The 14665-nt window shown below is 36.4% G+C and overlaps 2 protein-coding genes across 2 annotated transcripts in view; both read left to right on the plus strand.

The window, feature by feature from the left end:
- The first annotated feature begins 868 nt into the window (after positions 1 to 868).
- LOC125238481 (probable G-protein coupled receptor No18) overlaps positions 869 to 14665 on the plus strand; it is a 163338-nt gene continuing 149541 nt past the window's right edge. The window contains exon 1 of the mRNA XM_048145844.1: positions 869 to 985. The gene's annotated coding sequence lies outside the window, so the exon portion shown is untranslated. The remainder of the gene's footprint in view (positions 986 to 14665) is intronic.
- LOC125238482 lies at positions 9003 to 12092 on the plus strand. The gene is made up of 2 exons (XM_048145845.1): positions 9003 to 9497; positions 11644 to 12092. Exon 1 carries the CDS (start codon positions 9016 to 9018, stop codon positions 9481 to 9483), a length of 468 nt encoding a protein of 155 aa, XP_048001802.1. The 5' UTR covers positions 9003 to 9015; the 3' UTR covers positions 9484 to 9497; positions 11644 to 12092.

Here is a 14665-nt window from a genome sequence, read left to right on the forward strand (position 1 = left end):
TCATATTTATGTCAACTGATGAAAGAGTAATAAGCATATACCTCTATATTATTTGTAGTAAAGTATATTATATTTATAGTAAAGTATATTTATAGTATATTACTATAGTAAAGGGCTCATTCAGACTGCGCGAAAGCTCGGACTAAGAAATTAATTAATTAATGTCTCTTTTTTCGATCCTCTTCAAATATTGACCCTTTTTGAGACTAACTCGTTGCCTAAGAAACATACGCATAGACCGCAGAAAACATGTATTCCAATCACACAGTTTCAGATCTAAAGCGACTTCAAAATAAAAACGATTTGAGACATCCGAATAATATACGACGTACGAAATTTTCTTTTAGAGTTCTGTTCCCAAAAGCAAGACAAAGATTTTTTTTTATAGCCTATAGGTATTGTTTCCCACTGCTGGGCAAAGGCCTCCCCTGTTTCCCGCCACTCGTCACGGCTCTTTGCATGCAAGACAATGAATATTTAATGATTAACACAGGTATTTGTTGCTGAAGCTCTGGTGCCGTAGCCGAATGGCATTTCTGCGACGCGAAACGAAAACGAAACGCCACGAAAGGTAGTCTGGCTCTGCCGCGCCAATACGCACGAGCGATAGAGATAGATATCTACGAGCGTTTCGTTTCGTGAGCGTTTGTGCCATTCGGCTACGTACTCTGACCGGTCGTCAAAAGGCTTGAATGACTTGAATAAAAAGTTACTCACAAAACCTTGTTTTCAAATAACGAAAACTAAAGCCTAAATTTCCTAAGAAGCTTGTTTTTCCCAACACCTCTGAAGCCTCGAAGAAAGGGTAGCAACCCTCCCGTTAGTATGAATCCGGTCGCCGTGGAGGGAGGTCGTTTGGTCGCCAATATCACGATACGCGTACTTATTTACTGTTTTAGTATATAATAGTTTATAATAAATAATATTAGTGATTGTGCTAAAGGAATTGTGAGTGGAAAGTGGGAATTTGGAAAAAGTTTTTAAGGTATGTTTTATAAAGTTTTTTTTTTTCAGAAGTTTAAAACCAGTTTTTGAATAAAAGTTTATGAAATAGTAATTTAATTAATCAGAGGCATTTTATTGGCTTATAAAGGTTGTCCAAAAATATTTTTTTTATATAGCTAATAATTAAATAATCTTAAATCCATGGTTTTGTAACTTATATTTATTGACTGGTACGCGTGAAAACTTATACAATATTTTACAATTAAAACAAAGTTTTTAGTGATTAATATTATAATGTATGTACGTATTGAATTGTAATTATAAAAATACTTAATTAAAATACCCTATAGCTTAAAAATTGTGATTGAAGAATTTTCAAAATATTTTTTTATCCTATATATTATAATAATCATTTTTGTCAAGTAAGTTCTTATAATAGGTATATAATTATATATATAATTTCAAATTATTTGAGAAGCAAACAAATATTAGTACTTACACATTAAATATAACAAATTATTTAATAACAATCAGAATCTATCAAAACAAAACTTAAAATTAATTCATCCTTCAACTTTATAAAAACTAAAAATGAGAAATTATTTCAAAGTTTGTTTTTACAAATGAGAATACTCAACTGGACTTTGTAATCACAAGAATAGTTTTAAGTTTCTACTTTTACCAAAGCCATTTATTTTTTAAAAGAAAGTTCAATGTCATGGAGATGTCTCGAAAATATTAAATTGTATATCGTCCAGGGGGTCGCGAAGGTGATTTATCATTTTTTGTGACTTTCAGCACAGCTTTCAGCTGAAATGGCGATCAGCACAATTGAGATAGGTATATGAAAGTCAAGGTCATTCTTTGTTTAGGTAATTTTGTCTTCGGCATTGTACAGTAAACCGATTGGAACCCTAGGCCACTGTGGAACTATGTCATAGTGGCGTTATAAATCAGATTGTAAGAAATCTGTTACTGCTTATCATTTTGACATGGTTGTAGAGTAGTCTAGGGTTCCAATTGGTTGGCTGTACAGTCGTCGTCAGATATATCTGAGCAGTGGGGGCGGGCAAAAATATCTAAACACTGATAACGACTCCACGTTTTGGCGGTGAAGTTTTCTATTTAGGTACGGGTATTTATCTCATTAATTATAAATTAATAACACCAAAGTATTGTCTGGCAGGTAATATTATACAATACATATAGGTACTGACAGCATTTCAAGACGCAAAGCGTTAGGTACTTTTGCAAATAATGAGGTGTTTGAGAAAAAATTGATTCTCACGGTATGAATATGGGAATGCCATCACTTTTAATGAAATTTGCGCACAACGCTAACTAATTATTTCCATCCTTGCGTTATCCCGGCGTTTTTCCACGGCTCAGGGAGCCTGGGGTCCGCTGTGACAACTAATCTCAAGATTACCAAGAAGAAGAAAGCGAAGCGATGTCACAATTTTCGTTTTCTTTTAACCCCTTAATTGCCAAGAGTGGCACTGAGATTTTAGTAGTTTCATGTGCTCTGCCTACCACTTTATGGGATACAGGCGTGATTGTATGTATGTATGTAAGAAAGCGACTTCCATCTGACCTTCCAAACCCAAAGGGTAACTAGGCCTTATTGAAATTAGTTCGGTTTCCTCACGATGTTTTCCTTCACCGTTCACCGAAAAGCCACTGGCAAATATCAAATGACATTTCATACATAAGTTCCGAAAAATTAAAATAAAACATGACGCTAACTAATTGGTACAATTATTTTAATACTTTAAAATAAATAAAAGACACGAATTCATGTAGGTATTCTTTTACACATCAAAAAAAAATTGGTTTTATTTAAATTGTTTAACAAATAGTAAATTTCGCGTGGAACAAAGTACCTACGCCTTTTTTAACTGCATACCTCTTCAAATTCAGATTCAGATTCATTTATTTCATAATACAAATTACAGTATAAATTGCATGTCAATCTACAAGAATTCATATTACGATCGTCAAATACAATAATATAAATAATTTCATAATACCTAGTTCTAAAAATAAACGATTTAACAATATCTAATTAATGTTTAAGTGTTATCTCCTGTAGCGGATCGTCAAATTACACAAATATAAGTCAAATTACAAGAAATTCAATAACATAATATACATACATACATACATACAATCACGCCTGTATCCCATAAAGGGGTAGGCAGAGCACATGAAACTACTAAAGCTTCAGGGCCTCTCTTGGCAAATAAGGGGTTAAAAGAAAACGAAACTGTGGTAAATAACATAATATATCGATATATATTTCAGGTACTACTGCATAAAAAAATATTATAAAAAAACAACATAGGTATAAAACGTTAAACGTACCTACATGTCGGAAACAAATGACAATGGGTTGAGTTACAGTATTAAACCGCAACTAGGCGAAGGCTGGACATACACTACATACAGGGTGGCCCAAAAATACGTTGACAAACGTTTGCATTATTATTTTTCTGTCCTTACACGAATGACTGTCCAACAAATTAAAATGTGAAACCTTAATAATTTTAGACCAAATAAATCGAATCGTCTTCAAAATATCCTCCTTTGGCTTTGAAGTACAAACGCAAATATTAGAACAAAAAATTAACGGTATGCCGCTGCACCTCTAGTATGACTTTCGTCTAACATATTGCAATTATATAGCTTGTAAAATATCCTAATTTTTGTAATCAATAAACGGGCTAAGATTTTAAGATTAATTACAAACTATGATTTATAGATTTAATTTAGGTGAATTGACGAAAGCAGGCTGAAACGTATCAAGCTTATAAATCTGGAAAAAATGTCTTTACACATATGTTAATATTGCAAACCTTGCGAATGTATATGAATGCTGTTAAAATATCCATGGTGAATGTAGAAATATACAATATAATTATATAAAATAAAAAAAATATTTTCGGTAACTTCGATATTTTAGTTTATTTCAACATTTCCCTATTTTTGTCAACGTAATTTTGGGCCACCCTGTACATACAATTAGTACTGCGATTCATTAATATTTATCTAATATTGTGATATTTATAAAGAATATTTGATAAATATTATTGTCACACATCTTATTTCCTTCCTCCATTTCCATCTCACAACATATCCGATTTTCTCTAAGTACAACAAGGAAATCGTCACTACTTTTAAAAAATCTCGTATCTCACGCTGTTCCTCAAAGTTAAAACGCAGTAAGTCTATATGCATTCCATACATACTTACTACAATTTTCTTTTCATTGACAGACGAAGATACAAGTTTTTTTAAAAGTAGTGACGAAATGCCACCATCATCCTTATATATAGTCTTCCACATCTTTTTTCGATGACGGCGACCCTAAACACAACTTACTGACGTTTCCTTGCGTATGCTCCAATGTGGCTGGCCAGGACGAACTTGCTTTTAATAAGGTATAGCGGGGCAAATCCTTGGGGACAAATGTAACTGATCCATTTTTTCCATGTTTTATAATGTTTGCATTATTAAATAGAGTGTCCACCGGTTATGTATGGTAGGCGTGTTCAGTGGATACATGTAGACCTCAACATCATGGTGTAATAATGGAACAAATTGATTAGTTACAATTGCCCCCCATTCGAGATTTGCCCCGCTGTGCCTTACTCGCTAACGCTGACACGTGTGGCAATAAAGTTGGCTAGTGGAGTTATAAGTGTACACGTAGGAGGGCTTAGGTTTCTCTTTTCGTAATTGGTGTTTTTCGTATAAGGTTTTGAGACATCCTCATAGTTAGTATTGTACCAATATACTATTATATATTTTTAAGTTAAATGCCTAATCTTAGTTTCAATATATAATTTAACTAGTTTTTTCCGGCGGCTTCGCCTGCGTACTAAAAGTAATCTTCTTCAAACGTTGAACTGTGGACGGGTGCATTTCACTTCCTTAGGATGTGAACTTTGAAACACCTTATAAATAAGATACATACGTGCCTGGAATCTCTAGGACCAGTGGTTTCGGCTGTGCGTTGATATGTCAGTCAGTCAGTCAGTTGCTTCTTTTACATATTTAGATTCATTAGTAAATATAAATTTATTTCTCCGATACATAATATAATTTTATAACGAACTTTTTGACATAATATGGAGCAAAGTTATATATATCACAAGACAGACTGCATAATTCCACATTGTTACAAGTAAATGTATGTAAAATAGCTGTTCTGAATAATTTTACATGCCATTGGTGGCATGATTACTTATTTCGCTTTCGGATAACTTTCGGAAAGTTTCCAAGCACAATGGAACTCGGCGAGAATATTTAAGTAAGGAAAAAATAAATGTGTGGGATAGTGATGTATCGTTACCGGGAATTTTTCAAGGATAAAGTCATTTCCCGGTAACCGAATAAGCCTGGCGTGGCGTTCCACTTTAACCGCTAGGGCAACTATTTATTACCATATTACCATTCTATAAAAACGACTTTTTGTATTTATTACTGAGAAGTTACTGAACTATACTGTGATTAACCGTGTTACCCTTGTTAAGTCTGGTTAGCTTTGGTTATAATTTTAAATATACTGTAAGTCTTTAGAATGTTGCTTCAGCGTAGGCCAAATGTAATGATGTAAATGGAAATGTTTGGACTGACTCCACGAGACAGACCTAGCCTAATGTGGTGGTAAAAGGTAACACACACAGTATTTTTTTTCTTGTAGATCCTACATTTTGGGAAAATAAACTTTTTTTTTCTTGTAGATACATACCTACATTTTGGGATTATGGGTTGGTGATGAGGAGGCAGCTGGTACCTCCTTTGTGTCATGATTTCTTTCAATATATTGCTCGTATATTTTATTTATATATTTTCAAAAGATATTTTAAAGTTTAAAGAACTTGTAATCATGTGCTATCCGGCATGTAAATATACCTACATACCTACTACTAAATATATTAAATTTCTTAACCTATTTAGTGCATGTAATTATCTGTGTCTTTATCACAAGTTTCTAATATAATAATATATTACTTGAGATACAGAACATTATGGAAAATATAATTCAAAAACTAAACTATAAGTCAATCCGTGCTCACCTGTTAGTTGTATTTACTTGCGTAATTTTACATGCTATTAAGTTTCCCACCCTCCCACCGCAAATAAATACCACCACCGCCACCACCGTAAAATAGAATTCATTATATTATGAAAGTAAACAGCGCTTGCAAACGTTTCCTTACTGGAACCAATAGTACAGCATTTCTTGTGAATATCATACCGAATAACGTTTTAAAAACGAACGTTAACTGGAGAAAACGGTAACTTTCCCGGTAAGATAGTCACTGAGAATAATTGTGGGAAAAATCAGATGGCACATCACTATTCAAGACGGCTGTCACACAAAAGTTTTCAACATTTCATTTTGAGGAGCGATAATATGTTTGGGAACCGATCATCGCTTCTTCTTCGATAGAATAATATGGTTTTTACAAAGTTCAAGGCCTGAGAGAAAAACGACAAGGAATATTATCATTAAAATTTTCCTTTTAGAATGTTTTTTCTTTGTTTCTATTTTCAGTTAAAATATTATTTAATATGAAACTAAGAAAACTTTGTACAACACTAGAATAATAATAGAATATACACTTTATTCAGGACGCAACGCAACAATGTGTGACAAAACTGGATTTCAGAGACTAAAAAGGTTTCGTCTCAGTGTCAAGGTAATTTTTGGATACCTTGACGCTGATCTTTTGAGGTATAAACCCTAAAATAGCGCTAAGAAAATGGTGGAACATTGAGACGATAAATAAATAAATAAATATTATAGATAGGACATTCTTGCACAGATTTACTGAATCTCACGGTAAGCTCAAGAAGGCTTTGTGTTTTGGGTACTCAGACAAAGATATATATAATATACTAATACTTATTTACATAGAAAACATCCATGACTCAGGTATAAATAAATATCTGTGATCACCACACAGATAGATGCACGCACCGGGAATAGAACCCAGGACCTCGACTTAGCAGGCAGGGTCACTGTCACTACACGCTAGGTCAGACAGGTCGTCAACGAAATATTATGTATTATATGAGTACCTAACCTTTAATAGTTATTTGTTATACAAGGGTGCAAAGTTGTATTTTAACGCCGAGTGTGGAATTGAAAAACGAGCAAGTGAAAGGAGTCTATAGTTGAAGAATTCTAGAATAAAATCCTAAACTTGCGAGTTTTTTAACACACGAGAAGTAAAATACATTTGCAGCCGAGTGTAACACAAAACTTTTCCCCTCACTACAGCGAGGAAATTACAACGCAAAAAAAACGATAAACACTGCTGCCAGTAGTTCCACAGGTGGTAAATCATCGTCATCACTAGATTCACTTCACTTTTATCAATTTTAAAGCAGAAAAATGACTATATTCAAGGTGAAATTACTTTATCCACTAGTGGATAAAATGCGTTTTACCCGCTGGTATTAAAGGAGAAAACACGTGTTTCCGAGCTAGTGAGGGGAAAAATATATAATACAATTCAGGCCACGTCTTACGTTACACTTACCCTTTTCTACCCTTTCTTACAATCGTGAAATGAAACGTTGTTGGCAGTTGAATGTTTTCTCGATCTTCGACAATATAACTTAAAGAATTTGCACAAGGGAAATCTAAACTCAAAGGAAAATGGCCTCATTGAGATTAGTTAGGCTTCATTACAATGTTTTCCTTAAACGGGAATCAGGAAATGCTGAATTATACAAGGGATGAAGATTATTCTAACATACTCCGAAAGGTTAAAAAGTTAGAAGCAAAATTAAGGCGTCGGCGCCGTTCATTTTCTACATCGTCTGAGAGTGACTACGAGCATCGACGTTATTATGAAATGGACAATATGGATATTCAAGGTAATTAAAATACAACGTGTCTTTGTTCTCCACTCCACGTAAATCGTGATGAGTATTTAAACCCCACTTTAATAGTGAGGGGAACGAACATAGACTATAATCTCCACTAAATGTGTTGAGACAGTTAACAGTATACAACTATTTCCTCCACTAAACGTGTCGAGGCAGTTTTTCAAACATACATAGGTATACCCATATTCCTCCACTAAATGTGTCGAGGCAGTTTACAAGCATATACCTTATCCCTCCACTAAATGTGTCGAGGCGGTTTACAGTATCGAGGCGGTTAACAATCATATTCATTTATACCTATTTTCTCCACTAAATGTGTTGAGACTCCACGTAAATCGTGTTTCTTGTTTGGGCCCCACTTTAAACAGTGACGAGGCAAATATCTACATTATTACCAAATAATTTTTTTTTTAGGAGATGAAATCATAGATTTGGACGAAGTGGGTGTTCATTCTCAGCCTACCCACAATGAGATAGATTACGCCGTCCCCTACCCGCCGCCGCCATCGCCTTCGAGCGCGCAGCGCGCATCGTTCGCGGAGCGCGTACCGTCAGCGCACGCCGCGCCCGCGCCCGCGCCCCTCGCGCAGGCGGCGCCGCCCGGTGCATTGTCTGCGCCGACCGTACCGCCACAGTCCGAGCCGTGCGCCCTAAGTGCGCTCGCTGAGTGTTCTGCGCCGCCCGTGACGAGTGCGCCGCCTATGCAAGATGACGTTCCAACTGCGCCTAGTGCGCCGTCTAATGTGATGTATAACCAAACTCCTAATATTAACTGTACATCGAAGATAAATACAGACGAGGCTCTTACAGATGAGTATGTACCGTCGCTAGATCCGGAAATACTTCAATTGCTAGGCGACGACCCTACTACGGAGAAAAAATACGGTGCTGATTTGCATAAGGATATTGCCTCAAGATGGGCACATAATTATATATTCTAATGGTTTGCCTAAAGAGGTCCAATTGGAGCTTGCAAAAAATTATTTGCCGCCAAAAAATTGCCCAAATATTACTGCCCCTAAACTTAATCCCGAAATTAAAGCAGCTCTTTCTGAAATAAACCTCAAGAAAGATTTATACAGTCAAAGTAAACAAAATTTGATTTCTACGAGTCTTGCTGCCATAGGACAAGTTCTCAATTAGGCCCTTTTACCAAACAATAATATGCCCCAAGACATAATAAAAGCTTTAGGCGATGCTGGAAGATTAATATGTGACATTCATCATAGAGAATCCCTGTCGCGCCGTTATGCGATATTAAATATTTTAAACAAAAATGTGAGGGATGCTCTCAAGGACACTCGATGCGACGAATATCTCTTTGGCAACGACCTGAGTGATCATATCAAGTCATCTAAGGCAATAAACAAAACTGGTTCAGACATGAAGTTTACACCATTACGCCCTGCATACAGGCCGCCTGCAACACAGTTTCAGCGGGGAGCTTTAAACTCGAGGGGGGCGCCGCCGCGCATACCTGCAGCGACCGAGCCGCGGCCGACCCACGCGCCCGCGCCCCACCGGCCGTACCGCCAGCAGGAGCGCCGCCCGCCGCCAGCGCCGGCGCCGAGGGGTCGCCGCTACAGCAGCTACACGCGGCACCAGCACTACCAGCGCACGGGCAGGCGTTAGCAGAGGATATCCAGGTACCTATTGCTGGTCGCTTAAAGTATTTTTATCATAAATGGTGTGAAATTACTGACGACCCTACTATTTTGAGTTGGATTAAAGGATATAAAATTCCTCTTATAGACAGACCGGTTCAAATGATACAACCGATGAACAGTGTTTGTCATGGTCATAAACAGGCTGAAATTATTGATGGTTGTATTTTAGATCTCTTAGATGCGAATTATGTATCACCATGTACACCATGTGAAGGACAGTTCGTTTCGCCTATTTTTACTGTATCAAAACCTAACGGCAAACACCGATTCATATTAAATTTGAAGCAACTTAACACATATGTCAAAGTTGAACACTTCAAAATGGAAGATTATCGAACTGCACTTAAATTGCTTGACCATAATTATTTTTTAGCAACCTTAGATCTGACAGACGCTTACTTTCTAGTACCTATAGATGAGAATGACAGAAAACTGTTGCGTTTTCAATGGAATAATCAAATGTACGAATTTAATGTACTTCCGAATGGCTTATGTTCGGCGCCTTACGTTTTTACAAAAATATTAAAGCCAGTACTAGGATACTTACGCTTGTCAGGACATTTGTCAGTAAATTATTTAGACGATTTTTTGTGCATAGGGAGATCTTACAATGAGTGCTTAACAAACGTTAACAATTTACGTTGCGTTTTAGAATCGCTAGGATTTGTCATTAACTTCGCTAAAAGCGAACTGATACCAAAACAGAGTTGCAAATTTCTGGGATTTGTTTTTAATACCACGGACATGACTATTTTTTTACCTGACGAGAAAAAACAGCGCATTAAATCTCAAGCCTTAGAACTTTTGTGTAAAAATAAATGTACAATTCGATATTTTGCTGAATTTTTAGGACTTTTAACCTCTGCCTGCCCAGCTGTTAGTTATGGTTGGATGTATACGAAGTTATTTGAACGAGAAAAACTTTTAGCTCTTGGTGATTCACAAAATTATAACAAACAAATGACGATACCAAATAATATAATACAAGATTTATTATGGTGGAAAGATAACATAGAGTCGTCATTTTCACCTATTCGAAAAAATAATTATTTACTTGAAATCTTCAGTGATGCATCTAACACCGGCTGGGGTGTAGCATGCAAAGGTCAAAGTACAAGTGGCAATTGGTCAAATGCACAAATGAAATTACACATTAACACGTTAGAACTGTTAGCCGCGTATTATGGTATTAAAATTTTTGCCGCGGGTCTACAAAATTGTAATATATTGTTGAGAATAGACAACACAACTGCCATATGTTACATTAACCGCATGGGCGGTGTTCAGCACCCTCATTTAAATGAAATTTCTAGGAAAATATGGCAATTGTGTGAAAGTCTAAACATTCATGTCTTTGCATCCTACATTCGATCTTGCGAGAATATAATAGCAGATAAGGAATCTCGTCGAATTTAACATAGACACCGAATGGGAGATTTCAGATGAAGTATTCACTCAAATGTGTAGATTATTAGGAAACCCAACATTTGACCTATTTGCCAGTGCACAGAATTACAAATGTCAAAGATACGCTTCATGGAAACTTGACCCTTATGCTGAAATAGTAGACGCGTTTACCTTCAACTGGCAGGGAATTTTCTTTTACGCCTTCCCTCCATTCAGTCTAATTACCAGACTGTTAGAAAAAATTAAATTAGATAAAGCAGTCGGTATTGTAGTAGTACCGTACTGGCCATCACAGCCATGGTTTCCCTTGTGGTCCAGGCTTGTTGTTTCTGAAAAAATATTTTTCTCAAACATGCAATGAAATATTGTCTTTACGTTCCTTAAAATGGGCTGGGAAGTATCGCTTTTTGGGCGCAACAACTCGAGAGGACTGTAAAGGGATTTCATATTATTTTTCAGGCCTAGGCCTGCAAAGTAACTTTTTTTTATAAAATATTGACCTTTAGAGCATTTTTTATTTATTTCATTGTATGTTTGAGAAAAGCACTATACATGCCTCGGCGTGAAAACGGATTCCCGGCCTCGTATCTCTATCCGGCCTCGCTCGCACGCTCGCTCGGCCGTATATACCCACTTGGCCGGAAATCCTCATTTTCCCGGCCTCTGATGTAATGTACTATTTCGGCCCTCATATGTCTTTGTTACACTCTCCTTTCAGAGTCTGTCATCCGCTTCATGCGAGTCTTATCCTGGTGGCAGCGAAATTATCAGGCAATCTATGATCAAGCGCGGGGTCCCACAAGCATCCTTGGACGTAATGATGGCCTCCTTTGCTAAAAATACTTTAAAGCAATATAGTAGTTCTATCAAATGTTGGTGGTATTTTTGTAAAACAAATAATGTTGATTTATATAATGCTGATTATACTAAGATTATAGCGTTCCTAACTACAAAACTTAATGAAGGCGCCAGTTACAGTAGTTTAAATATACATAGGTCCGCTTTGTCTATGTTATTAGGTTCAAATGCGACTTCAAATGATAACATTAATCGATTTTTTAAAGGGGTATTTAGATTAAACCCTCCAAATCCTAAATATCAATCAACTTGGGATACAAATGTTGTATTAAATTATTTATCGAATGTATACCCTTACGATAACATAGCACTAGCTGATTTTTGACATATAAGACTTGCGCGCTTTTAGCTATAGCGTCTGCTCAAAGAATGCAAACGATTAGTTTAATTAAGCTTCAAAATATTAAAATACAAAATGATGCAATTGTTATTAAAATATCTGATTTTATTAAAACATCGCGGCCCGGGAACTACCAACCACTCATCAGATTACCTTTCATTTTAGAGAGGCCCAGTGTTTGTCCAGCTTTGGCACTTCGAAATTATATAGATAAAACTAGGGCTTTACGGTCAAATCATTCGGAAGGAAATCTTTTTATTAGCACCCGAAAGCCTCACAAAACTGTAGGTTCACAAACGTTAGCACATTGGGTAAAACATGTGTTAGAGAAAAGCGGTGTTGATATAACATTATTTGGAGCTCACAGTACGCGTGCAGCGTCCACATCGGCCGCGCACAGCTCCGGAGTTAACCTGGAAGTGGTTCGTAAGGCTGCGGGCTGGAGCGATACTTCTAATGTATTCCTTAAATATTACTGTCGGGAAGTAGTACACACTGATAAAGACCAATTTGTTAATGCTTTATTTAGGAACGATTTGGATGAGAACTAGATAAATTACTTTTATTTTATTAAGTGTTTATATACTTAAGAAAACGATAAATGTATTTTTATACTAGTTTTTGTAAACCGTTGAAAGTATACATTTACATGTACCTACATTACCTGATTGATCTCGATATTTACTAATGTTTGTTTCAATTATTGTTACTAATACTATAATTAATATGATTATATTGAGTTGGTTTTTCGACATTTTAGTTCATTTTCTGAGCTGATGTTATGCTCTAAACATCTGCATGTAAACCAGAATATCATCCTCGATTGATACACGAAGTATAATTAATAATCAAACGAACTTACCTGTGAAGTTTGATTCCAATTATACGAGTGTATCAATCGAGGATGATATAAACTCCCCATCCCGCCCATTACCCCAGAAAATTAAACTAAAATATTCTCAGTATAGCACAAAATACGATAATGTAGACTCTAAAGAATGAGGTAGTTGTGCAAACCCCGCGCCGGCGGCGGCCGCGCAGCCGGGGTTCTCACGGTAAAGGGCATGAGCGAGACGGCACTATTAAGGATTCCTTTTTAGGTTGTTATAACTCTGAATGTGTGACGAAGATGGTACGATTCCTCGTACTGCTGCATGTAAACCAGAATATCATCCTCGATTGATACACTCGTATAATTGGAATCAAACTTCACAGGTAAGTTCGTTTGATTATTAATTATACCCTTTGTAACATAAATTATATTGAAAATCACCTAAATGGGCCTAATGGGAATAACTTATTAATGGGAATAGCTTTTGCTCCTGTCTTCGCTCGTACAAACTTCCACCCTCATTGAAGGGAAGTGGGGGGTTAGAAACAGACAAAAAGTAGCCTATATCACTTTACATCCTTTCAACTATCTCCACTTAAATAAATTCATAGTTTAAAAAACACTAGAAAAACACGCTGTTACATAAGTGCATGTAAAAGCCAAAAACAAATTTTGGATCGCTCAAGCCGTCCCTATTTCCGAGCTTCATTATCAGACCATGAAACCTAATCATAGTCAAAGTTTATTACAAGACTTTTCTAAGAAACCCAAAAACAGCTATGATACGACGTTCCATCTTGTAGTTCCAGTTCGTATCTTCCGGCTCCATCATCAGACCAGCTCAACAGTACCATATTTTTGTGTTGTCATCGGAACTACATATAGCTGCCAATTTTCATTACGCTACGACTCCTGGAAGATGGTTAAATTAGCTCCCTTAGATTCCATTACATACATAGTTACATACACGACGACCTAATAAAAGCGTGTTAAACATCACGTCAATTCGTCGCTCCGTTTTGCCGTGAAAGATGGAATAACAAACAAAGACTGACCAGTTCTGTACTATTACTAGATATCATCAAAGCTAGCAGCACACATTTGCAATTTCTGGAGGTGTTCATGAGCGATTGTAATTGCTTACAATAAGGCTATTTTTATAGCAATCTAAATAATTAAAAGAAGTCAAGGTTTCTTCATATTACACAGTATATTTCTTTCATAAAACAGAATATAAAATTACCTGAATTCAACTCACGCAATGCAATTTAGCATTTCTTTCTTAGCGTTTCAAGTTATTTTCCTCAGTACCTCTACCATGAGATTTTAAAGTCGATGGTAAAAAGTCACGGAAAATGTATGTATGTCTTTTTTGGTTCGAGGACGTAACCGTTTCGGCGTTGTTCATTTTTTAACCCCCGACGCAGACACGTCAAACTTATAACGCGGGGTGTTATAAGTTTGACGTTGTCTGTCTGTTTGTCAGTGTGTGTGACTGTCTGTGGCATCGCATCGTAGCACCGGAATGGATGAACCGATTTAGATTTAGTTTTTTTTAGGGTTCCGTAGTCAACTAGGAACCCTTATAGTTTCGCCATGTCTGTCTGTCCGTCCGTCCGTCCGTCCGTCCGTCCGTCCGCGGATAATCTCAGTAACCGTTAAATCACGCCAACAAAGTGCAAAAATAAAAAATGGAAAAAATTGTTTTAT

Source organism: Leguminivora glycinivorella, chromosome 23, assembly GCF_023078275.1.
Source record: "Leguminivora glycinivorella isolate SPB_JAAS2020 chromosome 23, LegGlyc_1.1, whole genome shotgun sequence".
NCBI lineage: Eukaryota > Metazoa > Arthropoda > Insecta > Lepidoptera > Tortricidae > Leguminivora > Leguminivora glycinivorella.